This window comes from Rissa tridactyla, chromosome 9 (assembly GCF_028500815.1).
Source record: "Rissa tridactyla isolate bRisTri1 chromosome 9, bRisTri1.patW.cur.20221130, whole genome shotgun sequence".
NCBI lineage: Eukaryota > Metazoa > Chordata > Aves > Charadriiformes > Laridae > Rissa > Rissa tridactyla.
The window spans coordinates 15,973,087-15,997,677 of record NC_071474.1 but is presented as its reverse complement, the minus strand read 5'-3'; the positions used below and the strand labels follow the sequence as shown (position 1 = coordinate 15,997,677).

The window sequence follows — 24,591 nt, the reverse complement described above, 5'->3', positions numbered from 1 at the left end:
GGGGAAGGTGCCAGGGCCCCTCTTCACAGCTATTCCTGCAGCCGTACCCCGCGACGCACACACAGCCCAGCGTCGCCTCCCCTGTTCGGCCAGACCGAGTTAGAGACCGGCCCCTGGTGAAGGTGCCGGCATCTTAGAAAGACCTGCCTGTATGCGCACCCCGACAAGTCTTTTACAGCGTAAACTACATCTCACCGTAATCGTTAGACTTTCTAAGGTTACAAAGGACAGTATCAAGAGTTGGGAACTCTGCAGTACCCAGGAGCCGTACCCACGCACACCACAGCCAGGTAAACATTGTAACTTACATATAGTATCTCTATTTGCTCTCGTCTTTGATGTGCGTTCCCCAGGAACATTTACCTAGGGAAGAGTTGAAAAGGCTCAAGCGTCTACCAAGTTTGCTCATTACTTGAGGTTTTTGGCTTAAACAGTTGTGGACTAGGAATCGCAGGAAGATTGCACCACTCTCTGTGTATGCCTTGGACATCGTGCACTTCCATTATGCTTTGTTTGCACTTGCAGAAAGAAAAATTGTAGAAAATATGAAAATTTTAATTTCAAGCTTAAGCTACGGACTTCCCCCCCTCCTTTTTTAGATAAAACCTATGTAGATGCATTAATCAACTCAGAATTAACTCAGCACTGAACTTCAATGCACAAAAGGGCCTCAGATCTTGGAAAACTCTGTTAGGGCCAGGCAAAGTAGAGGAACAAGAGGTGGGAGGAGGCACGTCCCTACGGGATGGGCTTGTGCCCGTGCAATCCCCTTCCTGCCCAGCAGCAGGGAGGCGAGGGGCTGTCCCTCCTCTGCCCCCGGAACCTCTGCACCGGCCTCACAGGGAGCAGCGACGGCCCCTCTTGTGCCCAACTCTTGCTGCGTGCCGTGCCTCGAGTCAGCTTTTATTCACACAGCGGCCAAAGCTGCTTTTTGCCGCTATTTTTCAAGCAACACGTTACCTACGAGGAGAGAGAAACTTAAAAAACTCACTGATTTACCATGTTAAAAAAAGATGGCACATTTATTGCTACATAAATGTTATATACATAGTGTTTTCTGTTACATTGACAGAAATTTTTTTTTTTTTTTTGAACTTCTTGCTGCTGGTTGGAAAGGTTTATCAGCAATACCTTGAAATTTGACACAGGGTACAAATCTGCAATAAACCAACAATGGAAACTGGAGAACAAGATGAGAAGCAATTCATCTCGGACAATTAGCTCTTACAATACTCCATAGGTACTACACGGTATGCTAGAACCCTACTATGGTCTTACAATGCTATTGTAAATTTCTGATATTAATGAACAGGTTATGGTAAATAACCCTACATTTTTACTACCTAATATAGTAAAATAAAGTAAGAAACTTTTTACTGAAAACTTTTTCGATTTCAAAAATCTAGAAAGAGTAATATTTAGAATTCAAGAAATTTTCTTACAAGATTATTGTATAAAAGACTAGCTACAGTGAAAAATAAGCCAAATGTTTTTTTCTTTCTATTTTATGAAGGAAAGCTTCTGGGCATACTGCAAAGTCTAATATAGCCAAAAAGACAACAAGCTTAGAAGGAAAAAGGCCAGGCAGTGGCACGTGATCACTTTCACACGTCATAAGCAACAAATTTGTTTAGCTGATAAACACTGAAATGAAGAACAAGGCCACAGATATAATCAGGTGTTACTTGATGATATATGCAAATTAAAGTAATAGAAATGAGTCCACTAATTCCACAGACTGGTTTGTGAGGAACCATCCAAAACATGAGCTTAAATTCATTAGTTTATTTTAACAATCCACCTTTTGTTCTTTCAAATTAAATGACTTGATAAAAATTCTTGGTTTGTTCCTGTTTTGCGTGTGAACCAATTGCCAGTGATGAGAGATGCACTGGATAAACAACAGCTCCGACAGCCTCCGCTTGGGGAATTTCCTCCCATGATCATTGCAGTGGAAGACAGTTTCCATGGAAGTCCAAAGGGATTTTACCATTTCAGCACATCTGGGACAAAGGAATACTTATGGACACCGTTCCGGTGGAGAAACATTTAAAGGTTTAATGCTAATATGGCTTGGGAGGGGGGCATCTGTTTGTTTGCATTTGATTCACGCTATTATTTTTTTCTCCACTGACAAGCCATACGAAAATGACAAGATAATCGATGTATACAGGAAGGAAAAACTGGTGACCGTTGCTCTTAGATTCCATTAGGTAAGGAAGCCCACCTTACTGGTGGTTCTATCATCACACTACCTGCCACGGTGAATTTAGGCTTTTACTATTCACCAAAATTACAGCCTGAAAAAAATCTCCTTTGTATTTTAATGCATTTTGTGCTTACGTACAGCTAACACTTTACATGTACTATATGTAGTACTTACTGCTCGGAAAACAAAGCAACTCTAACAAAGTAGATTCTCCCCACCCAATTTACACTTCACGTTACAAGCTTTACTATGAAGCCTAGAAGCCTAAAAAGGTTTTGTTTATAATTAGAAAAAAAAAAAAGTTTGAGGGAAGTCTGAGGGAAAATAAAAATCACTTTTTAAATCCAAGAAGTGTTATGGTCACAGCGTTGCTCCCGCCCGCAGCCTTCAGGAGGCCTCTTACCGGCGTGAAGCAGGGAGCTCAGCATGGAAGGGGAACTGTGACCATAACTGTTCAGATTACCAGAGACCAAAAATAACATAAAAAAAAGCTATACCAAGGAATAGTTTCCTATTGCATGGAAAACACTAGTCATATGGCAAAAGGAGAGGAAAGGACAACAAAAGACTTTTCCCTTCCTTTTTTAAGACACTAATAGGTATGCTGGGAATGCTACGGGTCGACGGTTGTCACTGCTTTGTTCTCTGAATGTGAACAGCTTTAGTGAATGCTGGCATCCAGCTGAAATTTCATCAGCTTTTAACATGTTAACTTTTCCCTTTATATGTAGACCTTTACAGTTCCATAACAATAAATAAAATTTGTAGTTACAATGCATTTGTCAATTCAGTTTAGGCACAAGGCAACTTCCACAATGAGTGGAGAGATCACAACAGTCTCTGATTGTGCAGAAGCGACACACTGCTTGCAACAGAATGATATGTTCAGAGTATTCCACGGGCTGAAATTCTGTCTGAAGATGTGGTATCTTCAATCCTGATGCAGGTGTTGACCAGTAGCTTTGATCATAAGATTGCATTTGGGTTTCTTGCTTCAAGTGTTTTCTCCTGTCAGGTTTGTGTCTTCGTATAATGTTAGTTGTCTGTGTCCTTGTGAAGAAAGGTCACCTTCTGTGTATCCTACCAATAATTCTGGAATTCTAGAAAGAAATGTGGGAGAAGAAAGGGCTATTAGGAAAAGAATCAATAAGCAGCACAACATCGACACTAGAGAACTAATTTAAACTGTATCTTACGGCATTTTCAGTCAGTTAAGTGCAAAAGAAAATCACATTGAGAGGCCTTGAGAGGCTTCTTCCCAGAGATACCCGTACGGAATGTGGTATGTTCAACAGGTAACTCTCAGGAACATTCTATTTGCGCTCTCGGGATTTAGGAGAAAGAATAACCCACAAATCTCAGACCTTTGATTTGTGTTTCACTTTGCTCTCTCAAATAAGCAGGAGGTAGTTCCTCATTTCATCGCTATGCTGAAGGTACGCACTGCCATGTACCCAATGAGCCTGTGCGGCCTCTTCATGTCAACATCTTATAAAAGTTATTGTTATTAAAAAGCAACGATATAGTGAACTTTAGAAAGCGGCCCACTGAATTAATATGGTAAGAACAGACTATAAATTCTGTTGTAAATCAAGGATTATCTGAAGTAGCCTATTGCTCTGGTATGAAATAAAACAAATTAAAGAAAATCAAAGCATTTTGTTTCCTAAAAAGAAAAAGCCATTTTGCTTATGAAGAAAGAAGCTGCCTGTAAGGGATGGGGAAGAGGTGCTGGCTCGAATCAGGCCTGGTTTAAATGCCATTTTGCTGCTTTCTAAGGAACACCAGGGCAAAATAAACTTCCATGGGATACATTCTGGCAAGAGGCATGCCTTTATCTTAAGCTAAAATAGAAGCAAACCATTCTATATACACAACAAAAAGCCTCACAAACCACAAAATTTAGTAAAGTTACAGATTAAAATAAGGGCACTGAACTCAAATCTTCTATTCTTTTTGAAAGCGGCAACAGTTCTGCTGTTTTAGAAGACAGAATACCCAAACCTTTTTCTTCTCAAAATCAAGTTTTTCCCAATTATTTAAAAAAATCCAACCAACCAACAACACATAATAAACCCAAAAGACAAATATCCCTGTCAGGCCTCCCCATCGGCATGTTTAAAATGAACTATCATGGGATGGACTTCACGGGGCTTTTGGAAACACTGACTTATCTTGCAAAGCTGAAAGCATTACTTTTAAAATCTTAACTATCTTCTCTAACACAGATTGGGAGTGAAGATAGTCGGTGATCTCTCTTGGGCAAATGGCAGGACTCCGAACGGCTGGCCATAAGCCAGCCAGCAAATCTCTGTGAGATGAGAAGCCTCTCTAACTCCTGGGCTGGTATCAGCACTAGGAAACAATACACGGATTTTAAAATGAACTAATGTGATATTTAGACCATTTAAAGATGTATAATTCATCTCTATTATGCTTGGCTTATCTAGCAAGCCGTTAACTATCCCTCTGATGTCATGCCAAGAAGGCCACCTGAGCCAAGAGATGTAGCCATTGGCAACAACGCATGGAAATGAAGAGACTTTAACAGCAATTTCTTGGAGTTTTGTTTAATTATAAACCTAAACAAATCTGCATGCTTTTGCTTATGCTCAGAGATACCAAAGTACTTAGCAGCAGCATAAAGTCTGGTGCTAGTGGCAGCTCAGTAATTAAAAATAAATGTATCTAGATCTCCCAAATGTCAGCCCATCAAAAGCCCCACGAGCCACCCGCTCTGGCCCCGAGACGTACCTGGCTGGTGTTCACATATGACCCATAGGGTTGGTAGTTTCACTCAGGCCAGGGTGGCTTCCTGGGTGCGGTGTTGGTGGCTCTGCCGATACGGCAGAAACTTTTTCTTCTTCCCTTCTCTTAAGGCAGGCTGCTTTAGGGTTTAGGTTTCGTTCTGCAACAGAAAAGCGATTCTTGACATGCCGTGGGCTGACAGCGATGGGAACACCGACACATTACCCCCTGCAGTGGAAATAGCTACGCAGCTGCCCTCTTCTCGCTCCTGTCCCCCGGTGAAAATGCAGTTGGTCTGAAGCTGCAGACCAGCACTACTCAAACTCCCACCAGGCATCTCCTAAACGGCTATTATTTTTTTTTAAAAACGCCAAACTTTACTAGTTGCCTACATACACCTTCAACAAACTTGTAGAAAGCGCCTCCCTTGTCACCAGAAGTTGCTAAAGTGCAAAATGAGAACTGCCTGTAATTTACAATGTAATAAAGCAGAGATTTCTGTGTTTTGTTGGTATGTTGAGGTCATACCAACCTCAGTGACATCACGCTAGTTTTAGTAAGGTTTCCGCTCCTTTCTTCCCCTCGAGTATTAGCCTGCTGGTAGAACAAGGGAGGGGGAATGTTCTGAGTCCATAGTTCTCTTCATACCCTCAAGTCTGAGAAATCACCTTGTGCCCACCTCACTTGAATCGAAGCAATATGATGACAGTCACACACAGCTGAAGGATTATTATTTTTTAAAAATGTATTTCCTCGCATATTAAAGCCAGAACTTTCTAACAGCCCATTGTGGACTAGCTATCAAGGTATTTCCAGCAGTATGTTTCCACTTCCCCAGTTAGCATCAATAGATACAAGGTTTGGATTGAGTTTTCAAATAGTGACCGTTTCTAAGAGTCAGCTGTTTCTGTTCTTCAAAACGGCTTTTCATGAATCGAAATCTAAAAGATGTAAATTGCAATGGCCAGAAAGACACACAAAAGGTACATAATATATTCTACCAGCACACGCTGAATTTAATCACCATTTTAGCTAGCTGTCAGTGAATTCTGTTTTGCTGTTTAAGATTGCAGATAATTTTAACTGCAAGGAGACCGCCAGAACTGACCAGAGAGCACAAGCCCTTCCCTTGCAGCGCGCAGGCACCCCTCCGCATTGCACTGTGCCGACCCCTGTGCATTTCACAGAATCTAGCTGGGCTGACACAGGCAATTTCAGATGGACTCGCTAATTCTGCTTTCACCCAAGTCATCATCAACAGCCTCCTACTGCACTTCCTAAGGATGAGCACTCCCAGAGAGTCTACCGGGAAAAAAAACACGCTAACTTTTCTTAATCACAGTTTTCTTTATTTAAATGTGGCTTGCCTTGAAGTTTTAAAGAAGATTTAATTATGTGGAAACTTTGAAAGGAAGTTAATTTACAGTGATTTAGGAAACGGAGATAAAAATGCTAGCCTACAGTTGGAGCTTAAAATCTGAAATGTTTCATTTTGAATAGCACCAATCACAAAATGAGCAGCTTCATTACCAGCAGAGAGAGGAAATTGTCCACACAATTATACAATGCACTGGCGACAGCTCCTCCGGGCACCGCGCACAGCCCCGGCCGCTCACTTCCAGGAGCGGGTGCAAAGGAAGACGGGCGAGAGAAAAGAGGGAACGGCCTCTGCCCCAGGAGGCCCGGTGTGCTCCTGACAGGCTTCCTCCCACGCACAGCGAGGAACGGTGACATTTAAACTCGAGGAAGGAAAAGCTCTCAATTTACACTGCCTGTAGAACAGGGCCGGTTCAACTGTAAGTGCATCTACAAAAAGATTTCCACCAGAGACATAAGGTCCGGGAGCAACCTCTGACCAAGGCAAAAGTGACTTTATTCACTTTCACACGGGGCTCTCTGTGGATTACAGAATCTGTCAGAGCAGGGAGATGGACTTGATGGGTTTTAAACATTAAAAAACATGCTTGATAATGTTATTCTGACTTCTTTATAATATTCAACCTTAGCCTCCAGACCGTGGCAAACATTTTCAGACCAAAACAATTCCAAAAATCAGAGTCTTAGAGATGGGTTTTCCCACGGCACCTGCTGGTGTCTCATCTGCACAGTAACTGCTTGCTCTATACGTCTTGGAAGACGTTGGGCTGGAGACAGTGCGTTTCTTTATTGAAAACTGGGTCATTAAAACTCTGCCTGAAAACGTAGCATCTCCTCCTTACTGCAAAGCACATAACCTTGCGTTAAGTTATTCACTCTGTCACTTCCAATAAACTTCTAACAACCGCTTTGATCTCCTGCACAAGGTGCAAGCAACAAATTAGAAAATGGAACTAAAAACAAGGTACACAAAAAATAAAACACTACCATCATTCAGTGACATCAGTGATTCCAAGATATAGTGCGTTAAGCAAATATGACCACTGACATCACCCACACCTCAAAGCCCTTTCCAGTCACTCGACGCACTCCATCAGCGAGACACCGGGGAACATGGTCATTCGCTACTCCAGGACAGCAAACCAGAGGACGCTCTCCTGTTCGAGTGCAATGACACAGGACAGACTGGACTCATTTCCGTGGGAAGGGACCTACAACCACCACCTGGTCCAGCCGCCCGACCCGCTCCTCTGAGGGAGGTGCCTCCAACTTCCACACGTCTTCGACATGAGTTTAAAGGGAGACTAAAAGTCAACTGTAACTTCACTAACACACAGGAACAGCACAGTTGTAGAACTAAACATGACTCCTAGAACTCTCTTTCCTTAAGAGAGTGAACTGCACAAAGAATGCTTCCTTCTGCACCTACCAATAGGCCTATTGAAGAAGAGAGAGAAGAAATCAGGGGAAGAAAATACATGCAAAACCAGCATGATCCAATTAAAGTAGAAGTAAGTTTCCTCTCTCCTCCCCAGTATATATTTAGTGTAAAAACCTAAGTAAACATGTTAAATTCACTGCATTTTAATATTTCAATTATGTGGCGTTCATCTTAAAATAGATCTCTTATTTTTGCTAAAGCTTCTGTACTACTAAATACGTGCTTGTTACAATTTAAAGCAAGATGTGCCAATATTTCAATTTATCAATTTACCTTGAAGACTCAGGTGAAGAGACAGCTAATTGCATAGGAAGAAAAAAGAAAGATCAAAGTATAAACCTAATCCCCCCCACTTCTCCTCCCCTCTTTTTTTTTTCTTTTTTTTTTTCTTTTTTTTTTTTAAGTAATTCTTTGCTTTTCCTAAAGAACTCCAACATTGTTACAGAACAGTAAACAAACTTTGAGTAACTCATGCATCCCGTTGTCCTGATTTCAGGAGACTGACCCTGTTCCGTGAGTAAAGCCACCCTGCAAAGTGCCACAGCACAACGACGGGCAACTGACCTCTGACTTGCTGCTCTAGACTGAGGATGACCGCCACAGCCTGGTGAAGAATCAGCAGTTTCGTCTGGGGTTTTTCGCTCTTCAGATGAAGCTGACACATACGGCCAAGTTCTTTAAATGCCTCATTAATATCTCGTACACGCAAACGTTCCCTAGCGTTATTTGCCATTCTCCTCTCCTTTTCTCTTTCTATTTTCTGCTCCGGGTTTAAATCTTCATCTTCATTAGTACTGCTGCGAGAAAGGATAAATAAGAGTATATTGAAATATCACTGGAATTTCAAACAATTGATTCTGCTGCTGGTGCAAAATTTTCAGTTGATGAAATTTAACTTCTTCCCGCTTAATTCATTTCATATTGAGGTATATTTAGATAACTAAGAAAGCATTAGATATCAATGTGTAAATATTCACGGTAATGCTTGCCGGTCCTGCCTTTTCCTAAAAATAAACGTTAAATGGTTTCTGCTTGAAGAATATCCACAGAATATTGTCTACAGATGGTAAATACCTCTAGGAAGAATAGTGGCAACACGCTGCCCCTTGAAGCAAAACATGTCCCCAAACCACCACTTCACTCAATTACTGACAAATGTTCAAATAGTGAGAGAGAGAACCCAGCCGTCTTGTCAGGTGAAGAATAAATCATTTTCAACAAATAGTTTTTACTAGTTTCCAATATGTCAGCTTATATAAAAAGGTATTCAAGTAATTTTCAATTTGATGTGCTTATTAAAAAGTTTTGGTTTTGTTAAAGACCTTCCTGGCCAATTTTAGATCTATTTTTTCTTCTAATACCCAGTGTAGAGCTGAACAGTTATATTTAGAATTCTTGTATCACTTCAAACAGTTATATTAAGTTGCAAAGGCTTTTTTTTAAATACAGGACTGTCCAACTAAGTCTAAAACTGTGCAAAACCTCTGCCCTACCAATATTAATGCTCTAAGATGCCATTAGCCACATGTGATGGTATAGACTCCGCTGCCTGCGGTTGCAAAATGCCGATTGTTTACTGCTATCTCAAATTCCAACGCTTGTGTCAGGCCTATCAGGGAGATCCAGGAGCATTCCACCCACTGTCAACTCCATGTTTTTTTGCCTGTGGCTCAGGAGGCCAAGTAGTGTTTAAGAAGGCTATTTACCCATGGCATCCGGCCCCGCGTTAGCAGGCTGCCGCTCTCCATCCCAGCTGCCTTGCATTTAGAAGCACAGCCCTGGCCCAGGTACAAAGTATCACAAATTTCTACCATTCCATCATCCTCTCTGCTGGGCAGGGCCCTCTCCGTCTTCTACTACTGATCCCTACAGGCAGGCACGAGGGCAGGCACTAATGTAAGGGAACACATACTTTTCAGGTGATTTTTCCAGAAAATGCTCTATCTTGTATTTAAATAGATACAAACACTGTAAACGATTTATCTATTTCAGCTGCCTATAACATATGTACTGACATAATGCAAAAACCTTGAAATCAATTTATCAAACTTAAGGACAACACACTACAGAGCTTTAACGAAGCACAAATTCTCTAGCTCATGTCAGCAACCCACCTTGTTCTGCCTCTAGATGAGACCTTGATGTCCTTCTGGGAGGACTCATCATCCGATTTCATGTCATCCGATGAGGGGGGTTCATGTATATTTTCATCCTTCTCCTTATGTTCGGACTTGATTTCTGTTGGACCGATAGCCACAGACTGGCTCTGTAAGCCACCCGACAACGCTGCAAGCAACCAGAGATCAGTGTGAGCATCACAGCAGTGAAACGTTGAGGGGACTCTCAAGCAGACATTGTCGATGGGAGGCCAGAGCTGAGCAGAAGCCCAGGGAGACAACAGGAGGGAATACGCTCTGGCAGCAGAAACAAGAGCAATCCTGGTAACGCTGCTGTGCTTGGACGCGGGTCACGGGTTGTACAGGGATCATGATTCATACAGCAGCTCCATCAGTAACAGCTTAATCTAAGAAATACACTGCTAGAGACAAGAGGACGCTGAGCGAAGTGAGGAAATTTGCACCTCACGTCTGTGCTGCAAACCTGAGGGCAGAGCCACACGGACATTGAGGCTTGGGCCAAATGTGCAACACACACATCCCTAAATGGTGCAAGCATGCTAGCGAGTAAGCTGAATTCCGTTTTCTATAGCTTACTACTTTAGGCTAAAAATTGAGGGAACTGTAAACAGTTGCGTGGAACAACTTCCTTTTATCGGCCAGGCTGAAATCCAGCCGGAGGTCGCTCTGCAGCCCCCTGGCCAGCTGGGAAACGGCTGTGGCACTGCAAATGGTGTTGTGGCTACTAACGCCAAAGAATGTGGCTGTAACGCAGAGTCTTCTGCTGAAACTATACTGGGACAGATCTGACACAGGGACACCCTCAAAATTGTTGCAGGAATCCCTAACAGTGGTGGTTTATAGGATTTATAATTCATTTTTATTTCTCAACATTATCTACGTCCCTGTCCCGTGTTGATTCAAGTTTATCAAGATCTACAGCCCCGTTGGCTCTGGATCATTGCAGACCCTGCTCAGCGTTTAACACAGCTGGGAAGTTACCTCTGTAGCTTTCTTGTGTTTTATGATTTAGTTCTGTGCTCTGAGCAGAAACCGTACTGGGAAGAACTGAATGGTTGCTGTTGAGGCTGACACTTTCTTCCCGGTGAGTCCCAACCTAAAGCAAAGCAAAGCAAAGATTTCTATTAAAGATGTGATTCAGAGAAATAGTCCAAAAATAGAAATTTAAAAGACTTAAAGTATTTGCTGGATTAGAGACCCGAGTTAAAGTTCTAGCTCAGTAAAGGAAAGATTTAGCTGAAAGATGCTGTTACACTAAACCACTTGATCACACCATCCTGGATTAAGCTGCGTTTCAAGCAGTGACCAACACCTGTTTGGAATAACGTACCAGCCTAGCAACATTCCTCTGCCATACTCTCCCCACAGAACACCACAGGATTTTCTCCTGAGGAGTGTAAGATTTGATTAACCTTTGATTGCTTTGAACTAATACAATTATCATCTCTAGTACTTATAACATTTTGATTCTTAAAAGATAATCATGGGGAAATAATGGTCTTCCCCACATGTGAAAGGTGTGTATACCGCCCTGCCCTCATGTATACAGATGAGTATGTATACACATATATACTTATAAAACATAAATAACATCTCATTTCTTGTTTGCTGAAACAGGATTAAGAAAGAACTGGATCTAATATAAAAATATTTTATTCACTTTAATAATTCTCTCTCGTTTTCTTCCTTTCTCAGCTAAATACATTTAGTTTAGTTCCATTCCAGAACCTTACCATACGAAAACAATCCAGGCATCTAACTATTCTTACCTCCTCTCTCAGCATTTTCTAGTCTGCTCCTTCATAATACACCATGATTAAATTTCTAAGCAGCAAGCACTGAGATAAAGAGTCTAAATAATTCAAGTTTTTGCAAATTTAGAATTTAAGATGTAAGATAGCTATGAGCACACATACCTAAGCTCGAAGAGGCAAATTTGTTAAAAAATCTGCTGCTCAACACAGAATACTGTTATCAATGCAATCCTCCACAAAAAGAAGAACATTCTTTTGTTTGAAAAAGGAAGAGGTAAGGACACAGTGCCTGTATTTAAATAACTTGGAACGCAGACCATTTAAAGCTTTTGATTCCTAAAGACATAAAAGTCCTTTAAATATTTATACTATAACCAACATAATACAATTAAACAGTTAAAAAACTGAACAAAGATGAGGGATTCTACTATTATTTGTATAGTTACAAAAATTGGCTACAGATGAAGCTTTTTATTGGAACAGTAGCAAACATGTCAACTAGAAGATTAAGCCTTTAATTAAATAGGTTTATTGCCTGGAGTTACACATGAGAACCACTGTTTTTCAATAAATCCTTCAATCCTAGTAAACTGCTGAGCTTTGAATCCCTCTTGAGTAATTAATGCAGCTTTTACCTTTCATGTCTTAGTATGGGTTTTACCCAGAGAGAGATAAATACCCTTATGCAAGTTTACCCTTTGTTTAATACACACTTGGTTCCTGAAAGCTAATGCATGGGAACAAGGAAGGGAAGGGGGAACCTCCCCGACAACCCACAACTACGATCAGGTCATTCCGGGCTGCTATTTGTAGCTATTGTTCTGCAGAAAATCTCCTCTTCTATACTGCCGAATATCTGTTGCTATTTAAAGTATATTTTATCTGCCTGTGTGTGTAATAGGCTTTGTTTGTGAGAAGTTCTACTACGGATACAGTCCCCGCTCGGCTCTTGCGAGCGCCACGAATCCACGGGGAGAAAGGAGCGGAACGCGGGTCCTCTGGCCTACGAGACAGAACTCTTTACAACAGGAACGTGAAACTCACTCTCCACACGGAACCTCCCCGAATTCTGCCCCGCAGGTTGTATGGTTTATTTTCTTCTTCTGGTCATGCTTAGTCCTAACACACGAGGGTGCTTTTATTCAAGCTACAGACTATTAATCACTTCAGGGCCAGGTTTGTTCCAAAATCTACTTCTTAAAAAAGGCAAAAGTTTCTTAAAGCTGTGTACAAACGTAGCAGCTGCCAGGACCCTGGCAACTTTCACATCTAGAGATAATCTAAAAGCGACAGATTGGCAAATCAGTTCTGATAAAGGCTGAAAATAGATTGGAGACAAGAACTGAATGTGAGTCCATGCTCCAGTCCTCTGAAACAGGCTTACAAATTCAAAGCATACAATTTAGATTAACAAGATTTATACAGAAATCCTAAGAGCTAGTGTTACAAAACTGACCACAACATGAATTCTTATCTCTGATCTATGATGTACTAGAAAATCCAAAGAGGCAAACAAAAAAAACCCAGAACAACCCAAACCAAAAGACTTGCTCCAAGTCCCTGTATCCCATGGGAAGACCAAGTGCTGTTTCCTATAAGCACCGGTTATCGGTGACTGCTTCGTGGCGCCAAATTAGATCTTTAGTGTCTTGAGCGTGGAGTTTAGAAGATTTATTTTGCTTTTCTTTCCCCTGACGCCCACCCCACAGATGAGGAGGCTCTTCCCCATCCGCATTTCAGCCCAGCCCAACCTTGGGCTTCCCTCAACCCCTCTCTGCGGGCCTTCCAGCCCGGCAGCTCCAACGCCGCCGGCACAAACCAGCCCGTGACATGTTTTATGGCCGTCACCGGCGAGTAGCGCCCAGACACGCGACTCCCTGCCGGCACCAGGGGTGCAGAGCCCTCCGCCCGGCCCCGGGACAAAAACGCCGATTCCCCCCAGAAACGCGTCCGGCCGCGGCGGGGCGCGCCAGCTGCGCGCGACGGGGCGGGGCGTGCATTAGCATACAGCTGGGCGCCCCGCCCCCACCCCGGCGCGCCGTACCGCCCCGCGCGCGCCCGCGCCATCACGGCGGGAGTTAATTAACTGCCCGGCCTCGCTCCCGCGACCCCCGCGCGCACAAAATGGCAGGCAAACGGGCGGGGCGGCGGCGCGGCGCGCGGCCTGAGGCTCGAAGTTCTGAGCCGCAGAGGCAAAGGGGTTTGGGAAAATCCATGGGCGCAGGCACCGCGCCCGGTACACGCGTGTCTCAGCCACTCACCTGTGCGTGTTTGCTCCCTACTGCGACCATCGCATCGATAGTCGGGGCCCTCGGCAAATCAAAGGGGTCAGAGCCCGGCACAAGCACCGCCTGGGAAAAACGGGGGTCTCCCGCTGTAAGACTGGGAGTCACCGGAATTTACCCCAGGAACTCGGCTTGTTTTTGCACATCAAGACTTGTGCATAGGACAGTCTGCAGCCACACTCAGACCGGTGAGTTTTAAAAAAAAAAAAAAAAAAAAAAAAAAAAGAGTGCAGAACTTACTGTAGTTGATTTAAGTGATAACATTTGGGATCTGAAACCAGAAAACCAGTTGAATATTTTTGGCAATGGAATAAAACCCTGGCAAAAGCAGGAGCCGGTGACACAGCACCGTAGGGAGGAGAACCCAGAGCGACGCCGGAGGAAAGGACCACCTTGTCCCGCGACCGCTGGTCCTGCATCCCATGCTGCGGTTTGGCCACTGATTTTGAACTCTGAGCCATAAAAGCTTTTGAGAACTGGAAAAAAAATTAAATCAGGCTTTGTTCATATCCACTTTACGACTTATTCTAAGCATATTTAAAAATACGTGACTAGCTGGTCAGTTTCGCCGTGGTCATTAACATCATTTTAAGTAAGGTGAGCATAATTAAGATGATGAAAAGGGCTTTGGAACCAAGATTTTTACACTTCGGCCAGCTCAAGGCTGTTCAGTGGGAGCATGATCTGGGGAGAAGTACCACCACGGGCAGGGCTCTGAGCAAGAGCAGAGGTTGGTGTTGGCCAAGCAGCTGAAACTGCCCTCTGGGGGACATCACCCATCTTCTTAGATTCCTCTTATACCTGGAAAAAAACCCCTAGGACTTAAGGATTGAGTTTCATCCTTAACTGAGTTTCCAGGCCTTTTATTTATTTATTTTTAATCAATTCAGGCTGTTCTTTTTCCATTGTATTACAATGACAAATAAAAAGCAGCTTGAATAAGAACAAAAAGAGTATTACTTCTTAACTTCTCAATAATACATGAAATAAAATACAAATCAACTTCAAAGGCCACTTAGCAAATATTTGATGAGTTTGAGATATTAAAAATCTATTTGAATAAGTCTAATGGCCAGTCCAGCTAAAAAGAAAACAAGACCATTCAAAGCAAGCAGGAAATGAAGTCAACTAGAGTTTTAAAATAAATCTGGCTCAAAAATTAAGCAAATGTTAAAATAAAACCATGTCTGGTTACACTAATTACATAAAAAGGAGTTAAATTACTCATTTCCTAGCTCCTTCTGCCAACATCATCTTCTTCAAGGGAAATTCAATTTAATTTTTTTTTCTATTTTTTTCCTAAAGAACAAAAATGTTTTGTATAAAGATCCCCCCTCCCTCAACAAGGAAGTTTCATTTAGTGCTAATCCCAATGAACATTTCTTGACCACAAAACCCTACGAGCACGTCAAACAAAAACAGGCAAACACCCTTATCAGTGTTGACGTTTCTCATTATGTTAGCCAACACTCATTATTTTCTTAAAATTTATCGGAGATCCTCTAAAGTAAAGTAGTTTTTAATTCCTGAACAAAGTCTAGATCTTATATCCAGGTTGTGTGTCAAATTCTCTGCTCTCTCCTGCATTTACTATTTCAAGAAAAACAAATAGTAAATCCGCATAGTTTGAAACTGATTATTGAATACTGTAAGAACTGCACCTCATACGGGGGGGGGGGGGGGGGCGTTACCGAAATGCAGCCGTCACTAATAAACTACTCAGTTTCCACTAGGGCCAGATGTGCCAGCCTCTGCTCTGTACATATTTCAGGATCCATCCTAAGTCATGCTGAATTCCCTTGGCTGCAAGCCATGTCAAAGGGCATGCTTTGGGGACTGGGCAAGGCCACGACAGGATGCCTTCTGTTGGAGCCAATTACTCTGATGTAACAAAATTCAAGTATAATCCAAGAAACTCTTTAGCTGACTCACTTTTCAAGCCAAAACTGATCTGCAAGCTTGTTTCACTCAGCCAGGATGAAATATTAAAGCAAATCTTTTTTTCGTTTTCCTAATCTGAGTTTATTTCTAGCAGACAGCAAGCATCCTTCCATCGAATCTGCAGATCAATCATTAGATGATGAATCAAGTCTATAGTACATTTAAGTTACACAACTGCATTAAACTACAGCAGACCAAGGAACCTTTATTCATTTTGGAGAGTCATTTTCCACCATTCCTATTTTAATCAAAACTGAGTTGATAAAATATTTACCATAACTGAGTTTAAAAGAGAAACAGAGGTTTTTATCTACGTTTCAGCACTATCTGCATTTGAGCATATCTGGCTTAGCGGCACCAGAACGTTCACAAGCCAGACAGAGAACAATTTTGTCACTGCAGTTTCGCTCACTCACTCTACCCCACATCATTAAGACAGGGGGGAAGAGAGTTTTCTTTTGTATGACTAAATTTCAGTCTACCCCAGAACACTGTAAAACTTTCCCTTTAGCAGCATTCCTTAAATATTAAATGAGGCCATATTAAAAAAAAATTCTAAAGTATTTATGCATCACTTCCTTCATTACTAAAAGTAACTGTGAACTCGTATAGAAACCTGAAGTTGGGTACACATTTGGAAAGCACCCTCCTCCCCAAAAGCCCCCAGACACACGCAGCTTATAGAAAGTCACCAGTTCTTTTTGATGTTTACTGCAGTGGTTCTGAAATTAATATAAATGGATGTGTGACGCGTGAATGGGAGAGCCTGGAACTAATTCTGTTTTATAGAATACAAACCCTTCAGCAATTGGGGTACCTAATTATTTTGATGATAGGTGAAATTTTGCCTTGATCACACAGTACCCAGCTGTGAATCTGTTTTATAACAGAAAATTTCACAGCATGTAACTGGTCTTTAAAATTACGCTGGAAACATGCAAACACATGGCACCACTAAAATAAGCATGTTTTAAAAAGCTCTTTTTCCTTTAAGCGTTTTTGAGAAGGGAGGAATGAAAAGGAAGAAAAAGGGAAGTGAGCAATGCTACAAATAGACTTCATTTACTGTATAATGCTTTTAACATACTTCTGATCGATGAAAAGCTCGACTACATTTTTTCAGAACAGTTCACATTTTTAAAGAAACTAAAAGAGAGATGGATTGAATTATTTCACTGTTCTTGGGGATTAATCTAAAAGTTGTTTCCTCTTCATTGTTACTTACACTACAGCTGTGCTCAAACTCCTTTTCATTTAGAAAAAAAAAAGTTTAAATTTTGAGCCTGCGCACACTATGGTTCCACATTCCAACAGCTTCCTCCCAGTCCTCTGCCAGCATCTGCTATTGAAGACTAGTTCCAATTTACAATAAACAGCTTTTCCAGACCAGAACACTTGAAATTCAGTCCTTCTTGACTGCTTTTCCCATTCAATCTCCCTATTCACCATTTCAAGGAGAAAACTGTTCTGCCAATTATTACACATCTGGAAAAAATGCATGTATAAGCTGAAATGCTCTCAGCAGAAAGTTTCAGCTTTCTGCATATGGTCACAGCAGGATTTTATGGGCCACTGACCAGGCCAAAATCTAAGTTTTCCCATCTTTCTCCTCCCCCTCCTTTCTGCCCACCCCCACCCCAACCCTCTAATTGGAAACCCATAGCAGGTGCAAGTGCTCTGCCATCTTTTCCTGCACCAGAATCTCCAGTGGTTTCTTCCTGATCAATATGAATCTTACAGTCCGGTTTTAACTCACTAGGCTCTACGATAATTTAAATGCATCAGCTGTAATTGCTTTGCATAAATATATACGCATTTAAAAATATCATTACCATTGATGCTTGTCTGTTGGTTGTTACAAGGCTAGATGCTCCATAATTTGAGTTCAGGCTTCCAATTGGCCCATTGTGGGATGGTCCCAATAAACTATGTATATCTCCATGGCCACCTGATAGGCTTGTTGAAGGCCCCACAGCATGATTTCGTAGTACATGAATGGCATCATCGAGTCTGTCCAAGCGATCCTCCATTCGAGACTGCTGTTGGGATTGAAGAGGGACAGTAACAGCCGTTACCGAGGAAATCTGCAGCCTCATTGCACTGTTAACAGTTTCTACCTCAGAGATATTAAAGATAGAAGATGAGATGCGGTATCAAAAGACTTCGAAAGCACCTACCAGCACTACAAACAAACAGGAAAAAGAAAAGGTATCTGGAGATTTTGCTCAAGATAGCATTCATTCCACAAATAGGTGGCAGCTTTTAAAGTGAAGCTTATTATAAGGTTAATGTTACTTGGCTTCTATTACATGGCATGAACAAGAAAAAAAGGAAGTGCTAGAAAATAAGCTATCTAATACAGGACGAGAAAGAATGATCATAAAATCAGCCTCACCACGTTGGTAACAATTAAGAGAGGCAGTGGCTTTTTGAGAACCTGTATTACAAAAAAGCTGGACAAAACTTAAAGTTATCATTTTCTAAAATGGATCCTTTAAACAGATTAGGTATTTCAGAAACAAAAGCAAGTTCTGTATGTTACTGCAGAAAAGTCTGCCTTAAAATTACTTTCCTTTAAAAAAAACAGAACAAAAAAAAAACCCCAAAGCAAAACCAGTTCTGACACTGCAGCTCTCTAGAAACTGAAACAGCAGAATGTTGGAGTAAAAAGATGGGTCATACGCTATGCTAATTTAAGTTTTTAATGGGGAATCCGAAGGAAGCATTAATTGAAACACAAAAAGGCACCATCTAAAGTGAAATAGTACCTCACAGACATCCTTTAAGAAGGACATTGCATCTTGCAAATGCTCGTGAAGTTGCTGTTCAACTCGATTTTTCTGGCAAAGTCAAGACAGAACAGGAAGCAAAGCACAGGTTAAGATTAATTCAAAAAAAGAGGTGAGGAAACAGCTGATGTGCATGTCAGCAATAAATTGTTAGTCAAGTTAATGCAACAGAGATCTGATTATATTAAGATAAGAAAAGGCTAATATTTAACATTGCAGTTATGTTAGGATTCTAAGTGTAAATATCCATTATATTTAATTGCAAAAATACTGAAGAAAAGAAAACTGATTTAGCTTAAATTTATTCTTGTTAGACAGAAAAAAAGAAGTTACATCTGTGGAAACTAGAAATATTAACAGGTAATCAAAACCTTCCCTCAAATTTCTCCCCTTCCTTCCCAATGCTGTGTCAGAAATTTAAGAAAGAAGTCAGTAACTTAAACCTTCTGTTGAATCTTCAAAACAAGAAAGTTTACAATGCTGTAGATTAATTCCTGTGTGTTTTTCTGTAAAATGCTTCATTAATTAATAAATGAACATTCACCAATAACAAATAATAATTACACATAAAATATATGACTACTTTAATGAGAGTATAATGAAAACAAGCCCAAGAGACTACCATTTCGGGGAGAGAGGGGGAAGGACAAGTAAATGCGAAGGCATGAAGTCTTTATCTTTTCTCCAGACTGAACTTTAGATAAGAATTAGCCATGGATTTGTGAAAAGGTACCAGAATCTCATAACAGCGCTTTAGCACCAGCTGTCCTCAGCACAGAAGCCTGATGCCCAAGGAACAGATGGTGAAAGACACACCCTGCCCGTCTTATATTGTTCAACTGAACAGGCCATTTGTTAGCAAAGAATTCATTTGTAATGCTATCCTACTGTTTCCTTTAATGATATGCAGGATTTATACAAAACCAAGCCTTCAACTCACAAGTAAAAAGTACTATGTTGCTTTCAGCAATTCTTACCAAGGAGTGTAGAGAGTTTTCATAGTTTGGAGATGAGGGGGCTTGTCCTCCACTCCGAGACCACTGACTGGCACCTGTCAAAACGGTCTAGGTTAACACACAGATTCAGGCAGCGTAAGTGGGAAGCAGAGACGCAGTATTTCTCAACGTAATTAAACCCAACATATTCTGCATAAAGGTAAACTAACATATGGGCATACAAAGGAGGACAAATTCCTTCGTTCTGCCTTACCGAGGGATAATTTTAATATCCTGGCATCTGTAGGGTTAGACACATTATTGACGACAAAGCAGTGGTATCTTCAAAGTACTTCAACATTAAAAAAAGTGGACTAAACAGACACACACTGTATCTGAAATACCTGCCTTCTGCCAGTGTCACCATAAAAAGATTGCTGAATTCTTTCTTCTTCAGATTATGTTCAGTATATGTAGGCATATCTTTAATAGTGTTAAAATACAAAACAAACATATTTAAAGAAATCAAAGAGACACTGTATTAAGGGTAACTGGAAAACCATTTTTATGCCGCCTCTACTAAATAAGTAAACTTAAAACTAGATTTAAATGCTTTATCTTGTCTAGTTCTATATTATACCATTTTAGATTATAATGCATTCCAAGTTTAGAAGAGTAAAAATACACCTAAGTCATTCCCATTTGTTATTTCAGATATATTTAAGGTAAATTGGCAACTAAAGAATCATTGACCGTGCAACAAATCGACAATTATAGCTATATTACCTATGCACTGCAAATTCAAATACATATCCACTCTAATCTGACATAAATATACTTAATTACTGCATAAAATGTAGAAATAATTAGATGTGAAATGCAGTAACTAATAAAGCAGTACTTTTAAAGCAAAGCCTGAAGTAGTACAACGTGTATTTTTCTCACCAACTAATAATGCATCTTTTATAAAGATACCACATGAAATTCATGTCCATTAGAGACAGCTTCCTTTCAGCCATACAAATGTAATAATAAAGCAATTACATTAATAAATTATGGACATACAATCCAACGCAGCTCATTAAAGGAAGAGCCTGTGGGCTTGTTCTTTCAATAACGGCCAGAGCTGTACGTCTGGAAAACTGGGAAAAGGTTTAATAACATTACAGTTCCTTTGTTCAGGGAGCTGCAAGTAGTTACCTTTTAAAGAAAGGGTTTTATTTAACAAAAAGAGTACAGCCTACATAGCTATTAAAATACCTAAATATTTCCCTTCTAATTAAAAAAAAATAAACCATCTCCAATTTCATAAGAGCCCAGAGCTGCCATAACTGCTGGAATTCTCTTTTAAAATATAACGACATCAGTGAGTAAGTTTATAATTACCAATTTTCACTTCACACAGCTACTCTGGGTCTGCATCTGTAGTCTCCCTCTGCATTATTGTCATTCCTGAACTTGGGAATAATGCTTGGAGTCCCACTCATTTTTGCAAAGCATTAATGAAACAACTTTAGAATATTTTGGCTAAGGGTAATGTTCAAATTTTTATCTGGTCAAAATTCCACTTTTAGAGACAAGACCATAGTGGAAGCTTTGATGAGTGCTCCCTACTAACAGGGCTGAGTGCACAACTTCCTACAACAAAGCATCAGCTGAATATTAAGCGGAAGGGCAACCAGTTAAAAGAAAGCAAATAGACTCAACACCTGTGCATCTAGTCTGGTAAGTTTGTGAAGGTATTTTTTAATGGAAAAAGGTACTATTTCCTTAATGTAAGCCCAGAACAAAACTCTGAGTGGGACTTCTCACAAAGGAAATAAAAAGAAAAGGAGGGAGGGAATACTCAACTCCTCCTCCTCTCCAACTCCTCAACAACCCAACTGCAACCTGCAGTTTTTAATCACACCTCTAGTACTGCTAGTGCTCTTTCTGAGCCATGGCATATCCGTCTCCATGTCTGCGCAGGTTGCCAGATGGCACCGATTTCCTGCTTTCCTCGTTCCACTCCCCCTCCTAGAAGTTTGTGCATGAAATCCACCAATTATGTTAAAAAGCATCCTGGCACCACAAGCCCTGCAATTAACAACTGCAGCTTTTAGTGCAGCACCAACATAGCAGCATGAAAAACAAATAAGCCAGGCAAGTGTTTGGATTTACAGGGGTCATCGATAGTAATCACTGTGGTATTGTTCTTGCTCTCAGTCTCCCCAACACTAATCCCCCACAGCAGAGGCTGGGTTTGCATCCTCAGAACCCACCAAACCCTTCCGAATACCTCTGATCCCAGGAGAAGGATTCTTAAAATACCAAAGCTCCCACCATTCAGATCCGTATATAAAGTTCAAATACATAAACACAATAATTAAAACTATGCAAGAAGCTTAGCAAGCTTCTGTAAAATCAGAAATTAAACAAGGGCAGGGAAGACAAGACACACACTATTGTCTCCATACTTGGGGAGTTTCATCAGGTTGTTCTCAAAGCTTTTACTTAAATCAGTAAAAAAAAAGTTGTTAGTCCTTATTCAGTAACCTAACAGCCAAATAGTCAAACATGAGCTTGCATACTTAAGTGTCTCATGAAGTTAGTATCTCTCAATGCTTTAAATGGCAAATAGCATGCTCCTACTGTAATTTACAATTAAAGGATAGGTAAATTATGACTTAGTCAAGCATATAATACTTAAAATGCTAAATCAACAAAGAACTAACAACTGCAAAAGAGGAAAACCATGATGAAGGCTAAAATGCTCAAGAATACATTATTTTAGTATACATAAAACATTTGTTTTATCTGCAATAACTTTTTGGGTCAGGACAGAAAATGGCTACCAGGAGTATAAATAGCAATAAATATAGTAGTAATTACTTTACATTGTGCTTCACTGTGTTCTTAGTGACTCATCTGGGAATAAAGATAAAAGTCCAGATTCATAAATGAAGGTAATTAACTACTGGAGCAATTTACCAAAGGCTTGATAAATTCTGTATCCCTGGAATTAAAGGGGGTGGGGTGGGAGGGTATAACTGTAAAGCAGATGCTAAATTTGGGCCTGAGAAAGATTTCAGTATTATTTGCTTGTATCTACTACTGTCTCAGCCATCAGAATCCAGAATACGGGACACATCAAAGCGGAAATTTTGGAGAGTTTTACATTTGATACAGGTTCCAACAAAGGCATCAACAGCAAAGGGAAAACCTGTATTTTGGGGACCTCAAATTCGTATTCTAAAACCAGAAATTAGCTAGTGCTTTCACGCTTAAAAAATTAAGTGTGGTATCTAATCAGGCAACTCCAGTTGGGATCTTCAAAATTTTAAATACTTTGAAATGTCAGAACTTCCTTCTTCCATCCACAGAGCTCTTTTCAATATTTGTTTTGAAGTTTAAAAGAAAATAATAATAATAGTAATCTTCTGGTCTGATCTGCCTTTTCGGTACAATAAGGATACACAAAACATTTTTTGCCAACTGTAATCACTGAATCGAAAATCCCATTAATCCCAACGTTACTCAATTCAACATTGCTTTTTTCAGTTATAGAAAAAAAATGCCCAAAGCAGCTGCTCAGGTATGCCAGGTCAGATATTCAATAATCCACTAAGTCGGCAGAAAACCGGAACAGTGTCCATTAAACAAAAGTGCAGTATGAATGATGAAAGTTTTCTGAGTGACCTTGCATATATAGATATGCATATTCACATATGGATGTATATGACTGCGTTTTGTGTGCAATAGTGTTACGAATTTATTCATCTAGATTACAAAAATGTTCAGCTAAGTTCATTTTGTACACCTTTCACTATAAGTTAATTTTATTTTTTTTATATAAAGCGAAACAGTCTTGCAAAAGAGTGACCAATGGCCAGGACTCTGCAGGGCTACATTAAACAACAGAGAATGGGAAAACAGACTGTTGTATAAATGTTAAATAATTTACCAAATTGCACTATAGGAAAGAACAGGGTTAACGTTACATCATCTTGCTTGTAATTCTAGTTCTTTGTTAAACAACAAATTTAAGTCAATGGAGCTTTCACAGTCCTCTCTATATGGAGAACAGCTGTTCAACTTTTACTAGACAGCTGAGGCCACAGTGTCTGTGAAAGCTGCACTACCCACTAATAGCTGCAGGCAGCTGCCCACAGTTCATCTCCACACTGGAATGCTTCTTCCCACATTCACACTACAAACACACAAAGCACAGGTGACAGAGGTGGCTGCAATACAGAGCATTTATTTTGAAAAATGCCAGAAATTCTTCTCCCATAGAATGAAAGCATTCATGAAAGATATGAATGAAAAGCTATCCTGTGTAAAAATTGGACAGTCTCATAGCCTACTATATTTTAATTAGAGGGAACACACATCTGCTGTGTTTGTCAGTGAAAGCTGACGCACAGTTTTAACATACAGCTTTAGAAAAAAACCTCCAACCAAATCACTCTTATTTCTCTCCAATGGTACAGGTCTGTACAGTTATCTTTATAGCTGTGACATTCAATGTTTTCAAAGATTATTTTAATAAGCTAATTTTCAAAGCCAGTTGCCAGGATTTAAGTGAATGCTCATAACAAAATATTTAAGAATCTGGATTTATAGATCTGGGTTTCCTACAATGGAAAAATAATACTGCTGATTTCACTGTGATTCCGAACAGGATGTTTTCAAAACAACAAACAAGTTATTGACAAATGTCTAGTCTCTACCTGTAAGAGGCGATGGTGATCCAACTGGTGTTGATGGATTCGATGGAAAACTACTGCTGGTATGATCAGGAGAATAAATCTAACAACAGACGAAAGAGACTGTGTATCAATACATGTCATAATACAAAAATAGCTATTAGGATTCCTTTTCATGCTTTAATTGTCACTCTTGCTGCTGGATTGATAAAAAAACCAATTTGATCCTTCAGTGCCAGCTCTGCTTTATTACACTTAAGGCTCTAAAAATGTCCAGAGAACTTTC

General features: G+C 40.4%; 1 protein-coding gene across 15 annotated transcripts in view; it reads right to left on the bottom strand.

Annotated features, from left to right (window-relative positions):
- Positions 1-1,003: 1,003 nt before the first annotated feature.
- Positions 1,004-24,591, bottom strand: part of TCF12 (transcription factor 12) — a 174,930-nt gene continuing 151,342 nt past the window's right edge. For 8 of the 15 annotated variants that reach the window (XM_054215476.1, XM_054215474.1, XM_054215475.1 and 5 more), the window contains 9 exons: positions 24,330-24,408; positions 19,660-19,733; positions 18,662-18,733; positions 17,726-17,932; positions 10,895-11,009; positions 9,890-10,061; positions 8,340-8,572; positions 4,964-5,117; positions 1,004-3,309 (listed from right to left, as the gene is read on the bottom strand). In XM_054215476.1, the coding sequence (XP_054071451.1) occupies positions 4,975-5,117; positions 8,340-8,572; positions 9,890-10,061; positions 10,895-11,009; positions 17,726-17,932; positions 18,662-18,733; positions 19,660-19,733; positions 24,330-24,408 (1,095 nt within the window). In that variant the 3' untranslated portion in view covers positions 1,004-3,309; positions 4,964-4,974. The remainder of the gene's footprint in view (positions 3,310-4,963; positions 5,118-8,339; positions 8,573-9,889; positions 10,062-10,894; positions 11,010-17,725; positions 17,933-18,661; positions 18,734-19,659; positions 19,734-24,329; positions 24,409-24,591) is intronic. The other 7 variants (XM_054215480.1, XM_054215488.1, XM_054215479.1 and 4 more) reach the window with 5 other exon arrangements.